The sequence below is a fragment of the Alligator sinensis genome, unplaced genomic scaffold, assembly GCF_000455745.1.
Source record: "Alligator sinensis unplaced genomic scaffold, ASM45574v1 scaffold178_1, whole genome shotgun sequence".
Lineage (NCBI taxonomy): Eukaryota > Metazoa > Chordata > Crocodylia > Alligatoridae > Alligator > Alligator sinensis.
The window spans coordinates 539,135-560,530 of record NW_005842031.1 but is presented as its reverse complement, the minus strand read 5'-3'; the positions used below and the strand labels follow the sequence as shown (position 1 = coordinate 560,530).

The following is a 21,396-nucleotide window of genomic DNA, read 5'->3' as shown; positions in this document are numbered from 1 at the left end:
GGGGGGGGGGGAGTAGGTTTAGACTATTTGGTTTGTAACCAAAAATAACTGTAGCATAAAACCCTTAAGGCATCCTGGAGGAATAACAAAATTCATGGTATATTTATACTGTCTATATGTTTTATAACACTATCTAGGATCCTTTGCTTTGCTTTGTCAGTTTTTCTCTAGAACTGCTCATTCTCATAGTAGCATTAGCTTCTCCATACATACTTTTTTTTCAGTCACCAAACCCTTCTCATTTCTTTTCAAGAGGTCTGTGTGGACCAGTAGCCAAAAAGAGTAGACAATGGGTTAGAACTGTTCTATTAGATGTTTCAATGCCTAAATCCCAGTTAAATGCCTAATAGGTGGAATCAGGGGTTTGGGTTGTAGCCGTGTTGGTCTAAGGACATAGGCAGACAACGTTCCTTGGGTGAATTTGATATCTTTTATTAGACCAACCCAAATGGTTGGAGAATAGTTATTAAGCAAGCTTTCAGGTTCAAAAACCCTTCGTCAGCCTGACGAGGGTTGGTCTAATAAAAGATATCAAATTCACCCAAGGAACCTTGTCTGCCTAATAGGTGGAATAGCATCTGATCTAGTTTCTCGGTAGCCTTTTTTACCTTCCCAGACAAACTTCTTTTTAAGTTTGAGAGTTGAGAATACATCTCAATAACTTAGAGATGGTGTAATTGTACTGTTGTTGTAGCTGTGATGGTTCTTGTACATTTTCTGGACCAAGAGATTCATTTCTGATGTCTTTTATTAGACCAACAGAAGGGTTTGGGAGAGTAGTTTGACAAGCCCTTGGGCACACACTACACTTTGCAGGTTCTGCAAGCTCAGTCAGCAGTGTGAGTCCAAGAGCTTGTCAGACTTCCCTCTCAGTTGCATAGTTGGTGCAGTACAAGACATCACAAAAAAAATGTTGCCTCATAACTTAAGGGCATAACATTTCCAGCGACATGACAGTGAGTTCAGCTACTTTTGTTTTGGTTTTTTTTTCTCCAAATTCTTACTTGAAAGAAAATGGACAATGGCTTTGTGATAATTCTGAAAAAAAACAAAGTTACTGGAGAAGTATTGCAGCAGGAGGAGATGCCTCCCGTGGTCAAACTCCTGACAGCATACTGGCTATCCAGAGACAATGTGCCATATGTAAAATGTTGTTTATTAATTTTGCTGCAAAAACTCAATGACAGCAGCATTTCTCACAAAGGCTCCTGCAATTATCAATTGTCTTTGATTATTGTCAGTCATGCACAGCTGAAGCCCTCACTAAGAATAATAAGTCTGGGTCACATTCAAGGCCACTGGAGGGTTTAATATATGGTAAATGCTGTGACACTAATGTCCCTAAGCATTACACTCTGTTAGCTTAGCTGATGAGAATGATGAACCATTAATGCTCCTACTGGCACAACAAAAAAACTTAACAATTATAATTTCAGAGAAATGGTCTTGCTAAACAGCTGTTCTTGGTAATTGGAGATGGGTAGCTTCAGACTTATCTAGCTTATTCCTGTGAGTACCTACTGCACTTGAATGAGCTGTTTCAAAACAAATCAGTTCTTTATCCTTGCCCAGGGTTAGTCAAAAGCCTTGTTCCTAAGAAAGCCAATAAATTAATCAGTTTAAAATTTCTAGGCTGACCCTTTCTAACCCTCATAACTTCAGGATAGTTACAGCAGTCAGTTCACTTTTCTTCATTGTCACACAACTGCCCCAGCTTTGCATTTTCAGAGTAATTGAAATGTTACAATTGCAATAATAAAAATCGCACATAATAATAAGTATTAAACTGCTCACTGTATTGTCAGTAAAGCCATTTCAGATCCCTTGCCAAAGAAAGCAGATGCACAAAACCACTAGATATCGAATCGGAGGATCCCCTTTCCCATTAAACAGATGCTGTCAGCTGAGACATCTCCATTGACTCTAACAGAAGAGCTCCATCAAAGGGAGAAGGAAAACCTCAGAATAAAAATAGCACAGCTTGGATAGCAGACTGTTTTCATGGAAACATAAATAACTATTTTTTGTAGGCATGGCTGATGAAAAGCCCTTTCCTAGTAACATAGCAAGAGGTGGGGGAAAGGAGGGGGACAAGACCCAGATGACAACTTCGGAGGGGTGCCAGAGTTGCAGTTGCATGTAAGCTGTGCTGCTGCTGTCAGAGCAACAGCTGGGGCAGACAGACCACACTGCCGCTGCTGTGGTGGCAGTGGTAGCAGCTGCAGCCAGGGACTGCTTTTGAGTTCCTGGTGTAAGTAAAACTCCTGTGTTTTTTCCCCGCCTCGGAAGCCCTGCTTCTCAGTCATTCAGCAGCACCTCCCCAGCTCTCCTGCAGGTTTTGCCCAGGGTGCAAACTGTTTCCTTTAATTTGCCAAAAACTTCCCATTTTTTGCAAACTGTTTGGGCTGAACTTTTCAGTGCCTATTGTCTGCCTGAGCCTGATTTTTAAGTTCTGATAGAGCAGTTTGAGTCCTTTTTGAAGAGAAAATTACGTTGAAAAAGAAAGGAAAAATTGCATTCCAAATGGTGTTTAAGAAATTATCTTATCCCCAGTCCAAAAACTTGGACGGGCTGGTAGAGAGACTGGGACAAGAAGCTAGGAGAAAAGAGGACACCAAGCCCTTCTTCCATACACAGGAAGAATGGTGCTCACTTAATGAACAACTGTTCAGCATGCTGTTTTCCCTCCATTGTATGTTGAATGGCCCCATGTCATATTTATTGCACAATATTCAGTCCACTGTCTGAAAAGAGAAATATTAATGTCTTCGTAGGCATTTCTGTAGTGTTTATTACTGTGGTATCAGAGTACTTAACAAACACTGCTGAATTCAGAACATCCCCATGTTTCTTTCCCATGTGTACAATGAAGAAGTAGTACAGGAGAATTAAGGTTAAAAACTCTCCTAATTTTTGAATGTCCAGTTGACACCTAGGACCTGACCCAGAATACTTTACAGTATCTAGCATTTGATAGGTTCAAAGCGCAGGTCTCAGCACTTGCTCAGCAAGTAAGAGATCAGCACTTGAAAAAGCAGGCCCCAGAGGCTCAAGTGGGGTACTCCACAATTAGTGACTACTTAGCTCAATAGTTTGATTTTAAGTGACTTGCCCAGCATTACACAGCAGGCTTAATTTCTTGTCCCATATTACACAGCAGCTCCTGAACAGTATTCAGCTGCCTTACTATCTGACCTCTTCCTGCAATCACTGCCACATTCATCATCTACCTTCTTCAGTTAATAAGTCAAAGGTCCTGCACACAATAGCTTCCTTTGGTATACGCTCCTGACTCATCCCGAGAACAGGGAAAATAGTGTGCAGTTATGCAATAAAATAGAAAAGGATAAGGGCTGAGGTGACACGGGCAACCTTAATCTTTGCATTTACTAACTTCTAAGAAACTGACTTTGCAACTTTTACACTTTCTTAATATGTAGTTGTGGGTTGTTCCCATGTAAGAAGAAAATGATATACTGCTTGATATCAAATCCCAGATTTGAGAGAGGTGCTCCTACTTGGTTGAAATAAATGAAACCGTCTCATGTTGGGAAATGGCTTAAAGCAATTGGATCATTTTTCCTCCATTCAGCATGCTGTTTTGTGTGTGTTTGTTTGTTTTAAGATATCTCTCTCTCTCTCTCTCTCTCTCTCTCTCTCTCTATATATATGCGCTAAAGTTATTTAGGTGGAGACAATGAAGAATATGGGTTTTGCATTCTCTGCATGTGAGTGCAGTGGAAAGCTTCCTTTGGTACAGTTTGTTCCAGTGTATATCAGTTTTTATATATTTAGGTGGAGACAATGAAGAATATGGGTTTTGCATTCTCTGCATGTGAGTGCAGTGGAAAGCTTCCTTTGGTACAGTTTGTTCCAGTGTATATCAGTTTTTATAGTAAGCCCAGTACTGTAACATCTGGATACCTTCCACTAATGCATTTAGTAATATAATTATTATCTATTGTGTGCGTCTTTCTGTCACGAGGAAGAGAGGGAGATGTGCAGTGGGGTGTTTTTTGTTTTGGATTTATTTATATTTAGTAATATATTGCCTTCTCTGAAAATCCTGTAGCCAGGTCAGGGAAACACACCCCTAGAAAATGTGTTTCAAAGCCAGAGAACCCAGCAGGATCCAGTCTAGGAGTTGCACCCAGTTATGTTAAAAACATACATGAGTGTTTTAGCCCTGCCAACAAAATCAAGGCTGAAATTTTTCTAGGGTCCAGATTCCACAGTGAGAATTGAGTACTGGACTCCAGGCTGAATATTTCAATTTAAGGCCTGTGTTTCAGGTTCAATGTTTAAGCACATTCTTAATCCCCTGAAAGTTACTAGAATTAACATTTTAAGTAGTGTTTCTGAGCTGTGCCAAATCAGAGCTTAAAATGATATATTATTAACCACACACAAACTGGTTCAAGTTCTATCGCAGAAGGAAAAAACTGCTATCAGTCTATCCATTCTTATTCTTAAGTTCTTGACAGTTCCTTATATTTCTTACAAATGGCTTGAGTTATCGAAAATGTAACATTTTAGTAAACGTACCATTCCCATTGTGTTGTTGTGGCCTCATTTTCTTTTTCTTCCTTGGGTTCATCCAGTTTTACTTTCTATTGTAGCCTTTTAAGGTGCACTAAATAATTCCTGTTCCATAAGGTATCCCACCTTTCAGATACAGTGTCTACAGTGCTTTTTATTATAAAAGAAATAGTCTTGGCCATATAAATATAAAGGAAACAAGGAACAGCAGGGCAGCCCCACTTCTTTAAAATTGCGTAAAGATGAATGATAATTTAGGTATGGCCCAGAAATGCTTTGCCACAGTTTTCAAGGAGGAGGATGCTGCCAAGGGGACAAAGATGGTTAAGAGCATGAGGAGGACATAGAAAACTAAGCTCTTGGCTTCAACTTCAAAAGTGGTGAGGTGCTTTAAGGGAAATGAGGGGAAGGCAAAATGATATCAAGACAATCTTTGTTTAAAAAAATCACAGTTCTAATATAGAATGGAAGACTTTAGAAAAAAATGTAAAGGAAAAGAAAACCTAGAAAATCGTGTAAAATGCTGGATTTTTTTTTTAAATGTCATACTAGCCTGGTATCTCTAGTTTAAGTTGAAGTAGAAGTTCATGAATCTTCTAGACAATGAAATGTAAATGTAATCTCTTAGGATGTCAGTAAAGTATTTGACATGGTGCCACTTAAGAAAATAAGATAGATTATTAAATTGTGAGGTGGCAGGGAGCTGATTAAAGAAGAGACATAATAGGCAGTGTTGAAAAGGGGAAGTATCAAGTGTATTCAGTATTTTTCATTGATGACTGACGCAGGATAGGAATGTGTTAATAAAGTTTGATACAGCAAGTCCGGGAGGCCTTGTCAGTTCAGAGGAGAGCTGGCATATGGTAAAAAAAAAAACTGGAAGGTGCTGAAATTTAGATAGACACGGTTCTTTGGGTGGATCTGATTATCTTTTATTAACCTCCTTTCATCAATCTCCTGGATACTAAAAATCATAGGCTAAATACAGACATTATAACCTGCCTGACATCTGACTCCCCAGGTACCTCTCTACGATTCATCTCCCTTCTCTGCCCCAACCCCACCCCCCAGCCTGTCTCTCACCCACTGACTCCTCAATCTACATCTTCATTGATTCTATCTTCATGATCTATCTTGCATGCAGACCAGACCAGCCCCTGGCTTCTTTACTTTTCATTCCATCCAGGAAGAGCACACACCAACTGCTGAAACTTCCTTATCCTGACAAAGGGTTTTTTGAACCCAAAAGCTTGCTTAATAATTGTTTTCCAGCTACTTAAGTTGGTCTAATAAAAGGTATCAGATTCACCCAAAGAACCTTGTCTGCCTATGTCCGTAGACCAACACGGCTACAACCTACACCCCTGAAATGTAGATGAAATTTTAACAGTGCAATTTTTAAATTCGTGCATTTATGTATTAATGACAAGATCTTCAGCTGTAAGTTTGGGGATCATCAGTTGGAAATGATTGAAGAAGGAAGAGCATGAGCCTGTAGCAATACAAGTTTAGAAGAACTGTTCCAACCTATCTGGGGTCAAAATTGGGATGATTTAAGCTCAGTCTTGCTGCAGGCTTATTCAGATCTACTAGTTACAGCATGACAGCTGGTCTGTACACCCGTGCTGCAGCTCCCCCTCCTCTTCTGAAGCAGCTACAAATATACGTTTGTCCATACCCTTGGCTTATTGCTGTCTTAACTTACTATATGATGCTTTTGTACATGCATGAAGAAATTGCACTGCCCCCCAGATCAGGCCCCCAGGCCCCCCCCCATGTATACTGGATCCAGCGCCCATAGCATCCACTTCAGGACCTACGCTGCATGCAGTGCCTGCCCCAGGGCAGCCTGGATCCTGGAATGGATGTGGCATGGGTTCTCGGCCCTGCGCCTGCCATGTGCAGCCTGTGGGTCTACTTGGAGAAGCAGGGGCTGGGTGGCAGGGCTCCATAGGCCATATCTTTAATGTGCACGTAAAGCAGGGGTGTCAATCTGTGTTAATGAGTAAGGGTTGTTGGTTGTAGCCATGTTGGTTTAAGGACATAAGCAGACAAGGTTCTTTGGGTACATGTGAGATCTTTTATTAGACCAACTGAATAGTTGGAAAAATTGTTCTTTGCAGGCTTTCAGGCACAAACATCCTTCTTCAGGCACAGGGAGAGTCTGTTGGTATTTGTATGCTCTCCTGGGTAGAATAGAAGCCAATATATAAACTGCAGGGTGGTGAAAATGTAAATGGATGGCAGTGAGGATGTGGCTCTTGAGTTTGGCTTCTTTCTTCTTCGTGTTGTGAAGTTTCCATTTCAAACAACAAAACTTAATATCTTCCATGCTTTAGGGTTATTGCTTGTAGCAGTGCTGGTCTAAGGACATAGACAGACAAGTTTCTTTGGGTAGATGTGATATCTTTTATTAAACCAACTAAATTGTTGGAAAAATTGTTCTTTGCAAGCTTCCAGGCACAAACAAGCTTATTCAGGCATAGGGAGAGTTTGCTGGTGTGCTTTGTGTGCTGGTGTTTGTGTGCTCTCCTGGATAGAATAGAAGCCAGAATGTAAAATGTAGGTCTGTGAAAATGCAATTGCATGACAGTGAGGATGTTATTGAGTAAGGCATTGAAAGAGGACTTTGCATCTCTAGTATGTTAACCTAGAATGGATGTGTCTATATGTGATAATAGGCAGACAAGGTTCCTTGGGTGAATTTGATATCTTTTATTAGACCAACCCAAATGGTTGGAGAATGGTTATTAAGCAAGCTTTTGGGTTCAAAAACCCTTCGTCAGGCTAAGGAAGCTTCAGCAGTTGGTGTGTGCTCTTCATTCCATCCAGCGCAGGACTCCCGGGGCAAAGGCAGCAGGGTAGAGATCCCCAAGCCCACAGCTGGCAACCTGCATTTGCCCTTGCCACTCTTGGCTCTGCTACACTTACAAGTGTCCCCATGCTTAAAAATGGTGGCAGCAGCGCTTGATCTAAAGCTCATTCAGCAAGCTTAATTCAAGCGCCCCTGCAGCCTTTTTTAAGCCTTTCATTTTAAAGTAAATCAGTTACTGGATTGGCATAGGCCGATACAGTTGGGTAATAATCAGCTATTGGTATCGTCTAAGACAATCTTTATTGCTGCACCCCTGCTTTCAGATTAAATGAATAATTTTGTTTTGAGTTCAGTGAGGATTACATAAGTTTAACCTTACATTTGTGTGTAAATGTCTTTTTAATATTACTGTGGCATAGGAGCCTGATTCAAAGCCCACTGAGTAAGTGGAGCAGTTCCAATCGACTCTGGGTTTTGAGTCAGGCCCCTACATCCTAATAATACTGAAACTTCTTTCTGTTGCAAGAAGTGTACTTTCAGCACCATAATTCTTTCTCCTATCTCTCTTGGTAATGTTTAACTGAGTGGATATGATTATTTTACAGCACGTCTATCTGTGTTTTTAACTTTTGTGCTGACCAGAAAGCTTAAATTAAAATTTAGCTAATTATTCTTGGCATTAAAGTATCATACGTTTTTAACCTGGAAGTCAAAGTCTGTATGATCAAAGATAAAGAATCTTGAAATTTAAACCAAAAGGATCATAAATGATAATTGTTTAATGACCTATGCTCTATACCTTATTGTCAGAGAAACCTGAAATTTTGTCAACTGTAATTCTGCTCTTCTATATAATTGAAGAGAACTTTGTACTCCTTAAAATTGACAGTCACCAATATTTGGCTGCTTTTTCATTAAAACGAAGCATGAGACCTCGCCAGTAAACTACAAAAAAAAATGTTTTATTCAGTTAATGCAAAGTACCATGCTATTCTTCCAGGCATGCAGTTTCCTGTCAGAAAGACCAGTACTAATAAATTTAGCTTGAATATTGCCAGTGGTCATCTGTTTAGGGTTTTCAGTTGTCTGGATTTGAGGCCCTTAAAATAAAATTTTGCCCTAAATTGCAAAAATCATCATTTTCAAAATAAGATAGTTTGCTAGAAAGAAGTACCAGAGATACTTTTATTTAGTGACCAATGCCAATGCCAAATTTATTGCTGTTTTTTGCATTAAAGCTCTTTTTTATGGTGTGGTTATCTTGCATTTGCAGGTATTTTGCAATCTGGAAAAAATAATCATTTTATTGCACTGTCTAAAACTAGATCTTTGTGGATTTTCTTGAAAGAATAAACTGATGGAAGCACAACCTTCACCCACACATTTTTTACTAGCAGTGGCTGAATAGCCTTGACCTTTGTAATGTTGAACTTTTATTACAGGATGGATCTAAATATCGAAACTTCCATTAAGTTAAACAAATAAATGGAGTGTGTCAACACCAAAGAGAGAAGCTATCTCAGGCAATCCAAGAGAGATAAAAGGAACTATTATCTGGAACTGAAAATTTTTCTGTGAATACCAGGGAAAGTTTTTTGTCACAAAGTATATTGTACTATGGGATAACCACCAGTTTCACCATCCTACTTTTGAGTACTCGTAATTTCAGAGACTCTTGGCTTTTATTGTTGATACAGCACTGGTGTACTATGCTGTGAAACTAATTTTTTGCATGCTGATACTGGAAACTTTTTTTTTTTTTTTTTAAAGACTTGGGGAACAATATAACTGGAAAGGATTTCTTGTTCATTTGCTTTACTACTTTGCAATCACAGTCAACCAAGTTATAAGTCCCTTTCATTTGCTGATTGAAAGTAGTTACCATTTTATTTTCTTTTGCTTATTCTGAACCCACCTCTCCAAATGAGAGGCTGCTCTAGCCGTTCACTCTTCCGTTCATTAAAAACCTTCTATTTTCCAGCTTTAATTTATTCATGACCAACATGTACCATCCTTTGTTCATTGGTTAAATAGGTCTTTTCCTTCAGTGCTGTTTTCCCCTCTTGTCAGATAGGCTTTTCATCCCCTGTTCATCTTGGTGCCCTTTTTCTCTGCTTCTTCCAGTTGTTTGGGCTTGACTTTCTTGAACATGGGTGACCAAATTAGGTGCAGAGTATCCTAGATGAGGTCTTGCCAGAGCTATGTAAAATCAGTTATTAATGCATTGCAATAACATTTACATCTCTCTACTGGAAATAAATTGGAGAGACCTAATGGCCTCTACTAATACAGTAGAGGCCAATCTTCTTGGCAGGAGGGCCACAAATTAACCTGTGCGCCACTTTGATCCTTTTCCCCTGCCCAGTCTACTACGCTGCTCCCTGCCTTGTGCTCCCTGCCGCACATCTTGCTCTGCTTTCTGTCCTCTGCTGCCTGTTCCCTCCCTGATTTGCTGCCTCTCTCGCACAGAGGCTGCCCATACCATTTGTGGCACATGTGCTGCAGGTTGGCCACTCCTGTACTGATACAGCCAGATCCTTCTTCTGAGTTGTTCCCTTCTGATGAACTCATAGCTCATTGCAGAATTCTTGTTGATAATGCATGAGCTTACAGTGAAGCTTACAGTTATATTACTGATTAAAGAGTTTTTCAGTCTTTCTGTAAAATGCATTGAGAGCAAAATAAGCAATATTACATTATTCTGAATTTTTCGTATTTTAGCAGTGCTTATTTCAGTAGAAAGACGAGCTGCTTCCATTATGTAGATTCTTTGCGTATAACGAATACTAGGTTTAATGACCATATACTTTTTTTTTTTCCTATTGTTAGCTAATGTGCTTGAGTAGTTGCGATAGTAACATGTTTTCCATGTAGTCTTCTGTATTATTTATGGTAAGAAATAAATCAGATCTTGGTACAAACAATAAAAGCACCATGTTCTCTAACCATTTTCCAGTCTGCCTACAGCAGTGAGTAACAGTATTTCCCAATGTGACTCTTGTTTTCCAAGAATCCAATATAAAATGACACTTAAAAAAAAATCTGACACTTTATTTTCTTTTAAGATGCAGATCAACAAGCAGACTTGTACTTGGAAGGAAAAGACCAATTGGGAGGCTGGTTTCAGTCCTCTGTCTTGACTAGTGTGGCAACAAGAAAAAAAGCACCTTATAAGTAAGTGCATGGTTTGCAGATCTGGTATTTGAACAGGAGAACATAGGAACAAACCCTCTTCCCACGACGACCTTTGCTGAATCTTTAGATAGCCTTCATGAGCTTTGTGCAGTAAAATTTGCTTAATGGTATACACTACAATGGGTTTCTTTCCTGCATACTTTCCCCCATCCTGAGTTTAAATGGATGCTTTCTTTCATGCTCTGATGCCTTTTATTTTCTCTGTTACTCAGGTAATGCCCCATTATGTCTATTGCTGTCACCATTTATCTCTGCCATTGCCCACCCTGACGCTGCCCTGAACAGTGACTTAAAAATGAACCTTGGCAACTTCCTTAGAGTAGCTCCTACAGAACTGAACAGTCAAGCTCAGTGAAAGGGAGGTGGGATTTTGAACTTCAATGTCTTGATCAATTTAACAGGTGTGAGGTTGTTCCCAAACAGTAAAACTGGTTGCATAATCTAAATTTTCATTTAAAATAAATACATAAATAAAACCCACCGCTCTCTCTCTCCTGGTTTTCAAGCCAGCTAAGTGTAAGTAGCTACCGTAATTGGGAAAGTTGGGTTACAGTGGGAAACATGCAATTTATGATATGATATCTAGAGAGAGAGAAATATCTTACCTATCTATCTAGATCTATATAGCTATATATAGATATTTTTATAAACACACACACGCATCCCTACACACACACACACACATATGCGTGTGTCTAAATAAAATAGAAAGAGCTAAGTTTTTCACATTCCTGAAGCACAGACTTTAAGAGAATGCCAAAGATCATGAGAGGTGGCAACACTGGTATTTCTACTCTTGGTAACAACAGGATTTCTTTTGTATTAATGAGATCTTGGTTAGAGTTCACATTGTGGAACGACAAGATTGCAAATGTGTTGTTTAAAAGTCACCTCAGGGTGTATGTGTATATATTTATTTATTCTTTTTATAAGGACTCTGATGATTCATGGATTCACCCTGGGTGAAAAAGGAGAAAAGATGTCTAAATCTATTGGCAATGTGGTTGACCCTGATGTAGTAATCAATGGAGGACAAGTAAGTCCATGCACATAGTGTCTCATGAAATTTTTACAGTTCCATCGTGTTGTAGATAGTTGTATACTGTATTTTCCTCTCATACCACAAGCAGCTATAATAGATCTTTGGAAAGCTTCTGTTCAAACAATTTGGAAATAATAAAACTCAATATATCTAATTCTGTTGAAGATCTAGTGCATTACCACTGACTTGCAAGTGGCTCTTTACTGCACAGCTGAAAGGACTTTCTAAACAAAAGCCGAGCTGAAATAAAAGTTCAAATATGTGTCTTTGGTAAAGAGCCATCACAGCATCCTGTGCACCTAGCATCCCATGAGGCTATGGATTGGGCTTTTAAATGACCTGGGAACCTCTTATTTCTTTGAACAATCAGAAGTTATGCTGAAGTTGATGCTGTAGAAATATGGGGGGTGGGCTTTTTTATTATTTTGTTCTTCCACATGATTATGCCTCACTTACCTGTTTGCGTTTTTTGGTTGTGTGGGGGTTTTTTTTGTTTTTTTGGTTTTTTTTTTAAGTGCATGCTTTTCTTCTAGGCAGGAAGTCTCTATCCAACCTCACAAGGACTTTTTGCATGGGTTTTACTTTGCAAATTAGCAAAACTGAAAAAAGCTTTGCATCTCTGTCCATAAACAGGACCACAGTAAGGAGCCTCCATATGGTGCAGATGTTCTTCGTTGGTGGGTGGCAGAGTCAAATGTCTTCACTGAAGTGCTGATTGGACCAGCTGTACTAAATGCTGCAAGAGATGATATCAACAAGGTGAAAGCAACTACTTTAACGTGGTGCTTCTTTACTTTTAGTTTTATAGTGACTGAATAGAATCCTTCCAAAATTGGTGACTGTTGACTTTGACACTCATCTCAATTACAAATGGCTTTAATCTTTTTTTTTTATTATTATTATTTTGGCTTAAAATTGGGTTGTTTCTGAACACATGATTATTACTGTTTCCCTTCACAGCCTGGTAAAAGAGTAATATAATTTAGAGAAAATAAAAACTCTCTATCTTGACTGTCTTGAATTTTGCTTGCACATAACTTATTTGTTCTTTTGCATTATAATCCTTGTGGTGCATGCTCTGCATTGAATTTTGCAATGATTTGGAGTGATCCAATTAGAAAAACCATTGAGTTTAGTGATTTAAATTTTGACAGTAGAAATCTCTTGTATGTTGTCTGTTGTTTGGTTTTATAGTTAAGTAGCTTAATTGAACTTGTCTGGTTTAATTGCTAGCTTCGGAATACGTTACGCTTCCTGCTGGGAAACGTGGCTGGCTTCAGTCCAGAAACCGACTCCGTGCCTGCTTCAGAGATGTATGTAATAGATCAGTACATGCTACACTTACTGCAGGATTATAGCAACAAGGTGAGGGGGAATTGTGTTAATCTAATGTGATTTACTAGATCATGTTTTTAGCTGTTAGCTAACACTAAATACGCTATGCTGTTTTAGGAGAATATACTTGAGCATGTCTGCATTTTCTTATCTTAAAATAAAAATGGTTAAACAACAGACTCTTCTAATAATACAGCAAGAGTAAGCTCTTGCTTGTCACTTTGATAAGAACATAGTAGCTTCACCTTTTATTTTCAAGTTGTGTAGCTTCCATCATGAATGTCAACTGTTTTAGGATAAGAAAGCTTTAGGTTGCACTTGGGTTCTGTCTGTACTATATGTACAGTATGTAGTTCACAGAAACAATCTTTCAGGTATATGGATGAGAAGTGTCTTTAATCTGTCCCCATTTAAAATATAGCTTATTTTGAAAAACTACAGGTTAAATTTGCCCTTTGATCCTAGTACTCAACTTCCACTGGAGTCGGTGGATATGTCTGGGGCCAGGCTCCAACCTGTGAAGTACAGCTATCCCTCTTGCCAGCAAACTATGGCTTTTTGAAAGGGCGTGGTTTGTTTTGGAGTTTTTTGGTTTTGTTTTGCTTTTAAGAAAAACACAGGCACAGGGAGCTTGTGTTGAATTTTGCCTAATTTGACCTAGACTTGTTTTTTCAAAACTTCCAGATGCTCCAGTGAGAAGAGAGCCCAGTGCTAGAGCTGTGCTCTCATGTGGCACTCTCCATGTTCACATGCATAGTTTATTTTCTGGTGTTCTCTTCCCCTTTTACTGAAAAATTCATTAGTATGAGGACAAGATCTCTTCAATTTTGCTTAACTGTCCCATAAAGACAGAAAAAAAAACAATTTAAGTCAAAATTCTAAGCAGTGGCCTTACATTATTTCTGTGTTCCTATCAATACAAGTGCTCTGTCTAATTTGTATGAATTAGCAATTTTCCCCTACAAGAATCCAGGCTCTCTCATTCAGCACTTGTCTCCCTCTCCCTCCTGTTTCCTTAAGACTTCCTAGACTCATCGTGACTTGCATTTTTTATGCCCTATGTTGATATTTGGTGTGCTTCTATCATCTCTTTCCTGGCTCCATTCCCCAGGTCACAGAAGCATACAAGGAATATGATTATAGCAGGGTTATTCGGCTGTTGCAAGCTTTCCACACTAGGGACTTGTCCAACTTTTACTTCAGTATAATCAAAGACCGGTAGGTATTAATCCTTGCTTTCACTACTGCAAGTTTTTTGTCATGTATGTTTAAGTAACCTATTTTGAGACTGGAGATTGTGAAAGATTGTATGTACAGGGCTGAATTTAGGTGAATTTAAGACTCCAGCGAGAGAATGACTTCAGCATCTAGTAACAGTCACATTGCACTTAAGATCTGTCCTTCAGTTATTTTCTGAAGGAAAAGTCATGGTAGGTCCTGATATACCCCTCCTGGCACAGACCCTTCTAATTGAAGGGGAAAACACAAAAAAAACAGGAGGGATCCAAATTTCTCTGTTACCAAGAGAACATGTAGGTACAGATTCAGGCTTAACAGGATTTTTCTTCAAAAAAAAAAAAAAAAAAGGAAAGGGAAAGAAAAAAAGCACAAATATAAGACACATGTAAGACTAGGAAATCTACAGATTTCCTTGGGCGGGGGTGATCTTTCTTTGTACCAAAGCAAGTTGAACTCAAAACAGGTCACATAAGACCTCCTTAAAGCTGTAACTGTTGTAACTGCAGAGTAACATACAAGAGGCAGACAAGTTTCTTTGGGTAAATGTGATTTACATTTACCCAATATGATCATATTTACCCAAAGAATCTTGTCTGCCTATGTACTTAGACCAACACAGCTATAACCAACATCCCTGAATAATAGACAGTACATTTAAGGGATAATATCTTTCTTCAAAACTAAGAGATTGAGTTTTCTAACCTGGAAGGGCGTCTTGAGACCCTCTGGGTTAAAATACGGAGAGAACGTGAGGAGGGTGACATTTGTAGGTGTCTACTATAGACCTTCCCACCAAGACGAAGAAACTAAATTGGGAATGCTATAGGGAACTAGTCGAGGCCACGTGCTCTCGATTGTATGATCGTCATGGGAGATGATCTCTTGGGATGAGTGCATGGCCAAATCTGACAGGTCATGTAACTTTCTCACTTGCATTGATGACCTCTACCTAATGCAGGAGGTCTATGGGCTGACTAGGGGAGAGGCATTGCTTGATCTGGTCCAAGCCAAAGGGAAGGACCTGGTGAGCAACGTGAGGATCAAGAAGCTTTGTGACAGCTACCATGAATTGGTCACCTTCTTAACTCATCGAAGAGCAGGCAAACCCCTCTGTAAAACAGAAGTCCTTAACTTTGGGAAGGCTGAATTTTGCAAACTCAGAAAATTGGTCAGTCAGACAATTGGAGGCCACACCCCCTAGAAAAAGGAGTACGTGAAGAATGGTCATCTCTGAGAAACACAGTCTTTGAAGCACAGGGGAAAGCCATTCCATCCTGCAAGAAATGCAGTCAACAGGCAACGAAGCCCCCTTGGCTGAACAAGTAGCTGTTGGACCTCATTAAACGTAAAAGAGAAGCCTACACCAGTTGGAAAACAGGAAGCATCACCAAAGAGGACTACTCAGCACTCACCCACACTTGTAGAGAGGAACAAAGAAAAGCCAAGTCACAAACCAAACTCAGCTACGGGAATCGAAGACAACAAAAAGTCCTTCTTCAGATATGTGGGAAGTCAAAAAAAGAACAAAGATAGCATTGGTCCCCTGCGAGATCTAATGGGGCAACTGACATCTGACGCCCAAGAAAGGGCCGATCTCCTAAATGGCTTTTTCGCATAGGTTTTTCACCCTCCCAAGGGGATCACACTGTCAGAAAGGACACAAACCATCCTGGGAGGGGGTGACAGGCCCAAAATTGATGCAGATCAGGTGAGGGGGAACACCTTGAGAAACTAGATGTTCACAAATCTATGGGCCCAAGCAGAATGCACCCAAAAATCTTGAAAGAGCTGGCAAACATTGCACCCCCATTGGCAGAGAGGTCCTGAAATACTAGAAAAGAGCCAACATGGTCCTTGTCTTCAAGAAAGGGAGGAGGGATGATCTGGGGAATTACAGACCAATCAGTCTAACAGCCATCCCTAGAAAAAATTGTCAAGGAATCCATCAACACCAGTCTAATGGAAGGCAAGCATCTGAATGCAAGCCAACGTGGCTTTGTGACTGACAGGTCTTGCCTGACCAACCTCATCTCCTTCTATGACCAGGTAACACATGACCTGGGCCAGGAGTCCCTCAGGGCTCGGTACTTGGGCTGGTACTCTTTAGCAGCTTCGTTACTTATCTGGATTCGGGAGTCAGATGCGAACTGGCAAAGTTCATGAATGATACCAAATTATGGGAGAGGGCTGTCGCACCACAGAATAGGCTGGGGATACAGGCCGACTTGGACACGCTCTCAGGGTGGCCTTCAGTGTACAGAAGTGTAAGGTGCTGCAGCTCAGTAGGAAGAACCCTCAATATACTTTACAGGCTTGGCAGTGCTACGCTCGCTATCACCACGACCAAAAGGGACTTGGGGGTCTTGACTGACCACAAGATAAATACGAGCTAGCAATGCGATGCTGTGGCTGGCAAAGCAAACCAAACTGTGGGATGCATCCGATGATGCATCTCAAGCAAAACCGAGTAAGTCATCCTCCTGCTTTACTTGGCCCTGGTGAGATCACAGCTGGAGTACTGCGTCCAGTACTAGGCCTCTCCACTTCATGAGGGATGCGAGAGTCCAGAGGAGAGCCACTTGTATGATCCAAGGCCTGGAGGGCAGGCCATGCAAGGAGAGGCTGAAGGACTTCAGACTCTTCAGTCTGGAAGAGAAGGCTCAGGGGGACTTGATGGCAGCCTACAATTATATAAGAGGGGTGCATCAGGACCTGGGAAAACAGCTGTTCACCAGAGCCCCCCAAGGGATAACTCGGTCTAACAGCCATAAACTCCAGGAAGGCCGATTTAGACTGGATATAAGAAAAATGTTCTTTATGGTGTGAGTGTCTAGGGTCTGGAACAACACCCCCCCTGGACTCTTTCAAAAAACATGTGGATGTATTTCTTGCTGGGGTCACTTGATCCCAGCTGACTTCCTGCCTATGGCAGGGGTGGGGCTGGACCCAATGATCTCCATGAGGTCCCTACCAGTCCATAATGTCTATGAAATCTATGGAAGTGCATTAAGTTAGGCTCTGCAGTCAACAACAGACTTTTCATGTGGGCAGGGCAGTCAGCCATTCCACTGGTCTCAGAAATGGAGAAGTAAAAATTCCAGCACAGGGCAGTAGAAATTTTAGTCCAGATCTTCCTAGCATGCAAGCTCTCCAAAATGTTTTTGATTGTAACCAAAAAAACCCCAAACAACCTTCCCGCCCCCCGGCAAAAAACAAACAAACCAAAAACCTATTTCAGTCGCAGGCTTTCTGCTCTACAGGAGACCCGATTCAGACAGAATTGCATAGCTGCTCTCAGTGACATGGATGCTTGGTTCACTCCTCATGGTGGTTAAAAGCTAGTATGTTAAATGAAAAAAGAAAGGAAATGAGTAGATGCTTAGAAGACAACTCGAGAACAGTTCCTTTTGAATCGCACCATCACGTTTTATTTTGTGTAATGGCTTTCAGACTAATAGATAGGAATATGCTTTACTTATTAGAAGACCTCTGTCTAACAAGTAAAGCATTTCCCTGTCTACTTTTCTGTGTGTAACATATGGTCAACCTGTACTAACTGCATTACTTTTATTGAAGAAAAAGAAACCAATCTTGCATTTGTTTTCTGTAAAGATTTCTCTGTTGAAGAGAATGTCAGTCATTATATTTGAACTAGCTGTGACAAATGGCTTTTTCAGGAGTGCCTTAGGCCTAACAGGTTCAGCTTTTTTGAAAGTCTGGCCTCCTGTTTAGAATGACAGTTTAGCTAGCTGAAATCTTGTCAGGGTGACTTACCCATAACCTTGGACTGCCTCTGAACTGCAGGCTCTACTGTGAAGAGGAGAAGAGCCTTAAACGCCGTTCCTGTCAGACTGTCCTAGCGGAGGTTCTTGATGCAGTAGTGCGGTCTGTTGCACCAATCCTCCCTCATCTGGCAGAGGAGGTTTTCCAACACTTCCCCTACAAGATGGGTACAGGTAAGGCACGTGCAGCTCCTTTACCCAAGCACTTTGCATGGACCACTTTTGCTGGAGCAATTGTCACATATGTCTGCATTCTTTTTAAACCTTGCTGTTAAACCTCGCTCCCCATGCAGAAAAATAGAAAGAGAGGAGACCCCATAGCTCAAATGCATTGAAGTATATTTTTGTTTCAAGAGTCAGAGAGCGTCTTTCGTACTGGCTGGATCAACACAAGTTCAGTGTGGAAGAAACCTGGCCTTGAAGAAGCAGTGGAGGGCGCATGTGCCATAAGAGACTCTTTCCTTGGCTCTATCCCTGGCAAGAATGCTTTGGAACACGAGGTCGTCATTGTAATTGAGCCGGGGCTATTTTTTGAGCTAATGGAGGTAATGGGGGTGGGGGAAGGCACCTAGCTAATACCATGTTAACCTAGAAAAAATAACATCTGCAGATATACTTATTTGTGGGTATGGGGGTGTGCGCTGGGGAGGGAGGGGTTGTTAGCATCTGTATTAATGACCCTGGCCATGTTCTTCTTTGAGAGTCACTTGATTCCTGATCCAGGGCCAGCACATATGTCAGAATTTGAAGACCTGTTTTGGAAATTAATGGAGACCACTAACATCTATTATTAGATGACTGGATGTTACCTTCCCTCATGGGTTACATTTCAGGTCTCTCGGGGCCCCCGGCACAGAAGAATAGATGAATTTTTGACACTTCAGTCCTACAGTCTCCAGTTTAAATACAGACTTCCCGAGTTGCTGCCAAGCCCAGAATAAATAAGTGGTGGTTGTAGTCCAGTCCTAAAGGACATGTTCATAATAGAACCCACTACCACTCCTGAAAAATCTCATCATCCTGTGAGAACGAAGCAGAGCTAAGACCAAAGGCGCTTAAATAAGATGTATAGAGGTGGAAATGGTAGTTTCATGGTTGCCAGTATGGCATCAAAACTAAGGACCACAATCTACCCTTTGAACAGAGGAGTTGATATTTTAGTGTGCAGCTGTACTATTGGCAGTAGGATCCACTCATGGAGAAGGGCAGCCATTGCTAGGAGCAGGGCTGAACTTGATCCACCAGGAGGGTTGCAGGTACCTGTGCATGCAGAACTTCAGCCAGGCTGTAATGTTTTACTTCCTCAACTAAAGAAAATTTGTACTCTTCTCTTTAGGCATTGCAGCCTGAAGAATCTTCCAGTATCTCACAGCTGAATGAAATCATGATGGCTTCAAAGACAACTCTACTAACAAAACTACCCAAAGAAATGGCTTCAGAGGAAAAGATCATTGAAGGGAGCTTCTTGATCAATTTAGAAGGTAAAAAAGGGGGAACTGACCTTAAAATGTTCTGAATTCTCTGTTTTTTTGTTGGTTTTTTTTTTTTTTGTTTGGGCACCTCTGATCTAGTGCAAAAACAATCTCTTTGCCTAGTGGGCTGGATGGACAGTGCTTAATCTGTTTGCAGGCCAGATCTCCATTTGGCAGCCCAGCCTCAATCCAACCATGTGGTTGTGTGGGGTGAGGGGACACAGTTGAGCTGTAATCTGCCATGCAGGACTTGAGAAATTGGCAGTATTAACTGCTAATGCTAAATTTTCCAACCTATGGGGAACCATACAGGCCTCATGCCTTGGTTTTAGCAGTCTAGATTTGGCGCATGGGCCAGAGGCTGAGTACCCCTGCACTGGACAGCAAAGACTGTCTTAGAGCACTCTCCAAGTTTCTGACACAGGCCTTGTTTTGGTCCTCCTTTGGCAAGGGCTGAACTTTATGAAGGAACAGAAACTATTAAATGTATTTAAAGGGAGGTTGCATTGCACTGATTTGTTAGATATTCAAATTCAACACTGCTTGTACTTTGTACATTAAAACTTTCTTTGGTAGGTGGTGATATATGTGAAGAGTCTTCCTACAAAGTTATTGTTCAACCATCTGCCAGAGCAAAATGCCCTCGCTGTAGGCGATACACCTCTGATTCTACACTCACAATATGTCCACGCTGCACGGAAGTCATTGCTCGAAATGGAAAGGAAGTTGTGTAGATTAATTCCAGTTGGATGACTGTTTAAATCTGTAAAGGGGGTAAAACTTCACTTAAACATCCCATTTCACAGTCGGTGAAGTTGAAAGGATCTTTACTGGAATGTTAAAAGGTGACTCGGCGTATCCGCAAGGTTATAGAAGTCCTGGGACAAGAGACTAGGTTGCAACCTGAGCAGAGTTGCATTACCAGGGAAAAAAACGTTTCAAAATGCTTCTGTATATAAACTTAATAAACTGTTCATCAAAACAGTGTAATATTCCTTAAGTAGACTAATAATGCAGACAGATCCTTTAAGAGTCCTTTCTGTGAAAATGCATACAAGTTAGTGGAATAAAGGAATAAACTGTATTAAAATGTAACAATGCACAGCAGCAGTTGTGGTTTCATCTACTGTGATCACAGTAAATGAAATTTGATTTTTGAATAGTTGCTGTGTAGTGCAACTAGAAAGTGTTTTAAGACAGCAACTGGTTAAAAAACCCACCCTATCATAGATGGTCACTCAGGACTGCATGCTAGTGAGAAAGATGTACAACTGAGCCCCAGCTTTAATCAATTTACACAAATCCACAGCAATGGAACACAGAAAATAGCAGTATATACAGAATCTTTCTTACAATACATTACAGGTTTGGTTTGTAAGCATTTCACATAACTCCCTCAGACCTTGATTCTTAGTTACATTAAGGGTAGGCCTAGACAGCATAATGCAGTCATGCAGAAATACCCAAGCCATTGGAACTAGCATTAATGCAGTGCTTTCGCTGGGCTAGTGGCTCTATAATGCTTCTAGTACCCAGGGAGCTCATTAACAACTAGCTAGAGTATTATCACACACAACACTGCAGGGTGCCCTTCAGACAGACCATTAGCTCATTTACAGTACTATATATGTACAAGGATGTAGTGTAGAGAGAAACTGTAATACAGTTCCTTTGGAAATCTAGAATATTGTCATCAGATGTGTTACATAATGAAGATTAAGGTGCCTGTAATTGGATGGAGCTGCCTTACCCTTTTGTTCTTGGTAGTAGGTAGTTTATCAATACTCTGTACCTTACATGGAATAGTCTAAAAGACTGTTTTTCTTTTGTAAATCAAAGCCTCCCACTAACCTGAACTTCATAATATGTAAAAATAATAGCTACATTTAAGGTACAAACTGAATGCTGTCATATTTTTAGCATTAAGGCTCTCTTAGAAGTGCAACATAATTTCAAACTGTTCAGTAACTAAACATT

At 40.5% G+C, this 21,396-nt stretch overlaps 1 protein-coding gene across 2 annotated transcripts in view; it reads left to right on the top strand.

Moving 5' to 3' along the window:
• Window positions 1-20,176, top strand: part of IARS2 (isoleucyl-tRNA synthetase 2, mitochondrial) — a 71,622-nt gene extending 51,446 nt beyond the window's left edge. The window contains exons 15-23 of one of the 2 annotated variants that reach the window (XM_025202571.1): window positions 10,420-10,528; window positions 11,483-11,585; window positions 12,225-12,350; window positions 12,825-12,956; window positions 14,038-14,144; window positions 17,970-18,121; window positions 18,302-18,492; window positions 19,284-19,428; window positions 19,996-20,176. In XM_025202571.1, coding sequence (XP_025058356.1) covers window positions 10,420-10,528; window positions 11,483-11,585; window positions 12,225-12,350; window positions 12,825-12,956; window positions 14,038-14,144; window positions 17,970-18,121; window positions 18,302-18,492; window positions 19,284-19,428; window positions 19,996-20,153 — 1,223 coding nt within the window. In that variant the 3' untranslated portion in view covers window positions 20,154-20,176. Of the gene's footprint in view, window positions 1-10,419; window positions 10,529-11,482; window positions 11,586-12,224; window positions 12,351-12,824; window positions 12,957-14,037; window positions 14,145-17,969; window positions 18,122-18,301; window positions 18,493-19,283; window positions 19,429-19,995 lie in introns of those variants that run through there. The other variant, XM_025202572.1, reaches the window with a different exon arrangement.
• Window positions 20,177-21,396: the final 1,220 nt, after the last annotated feature.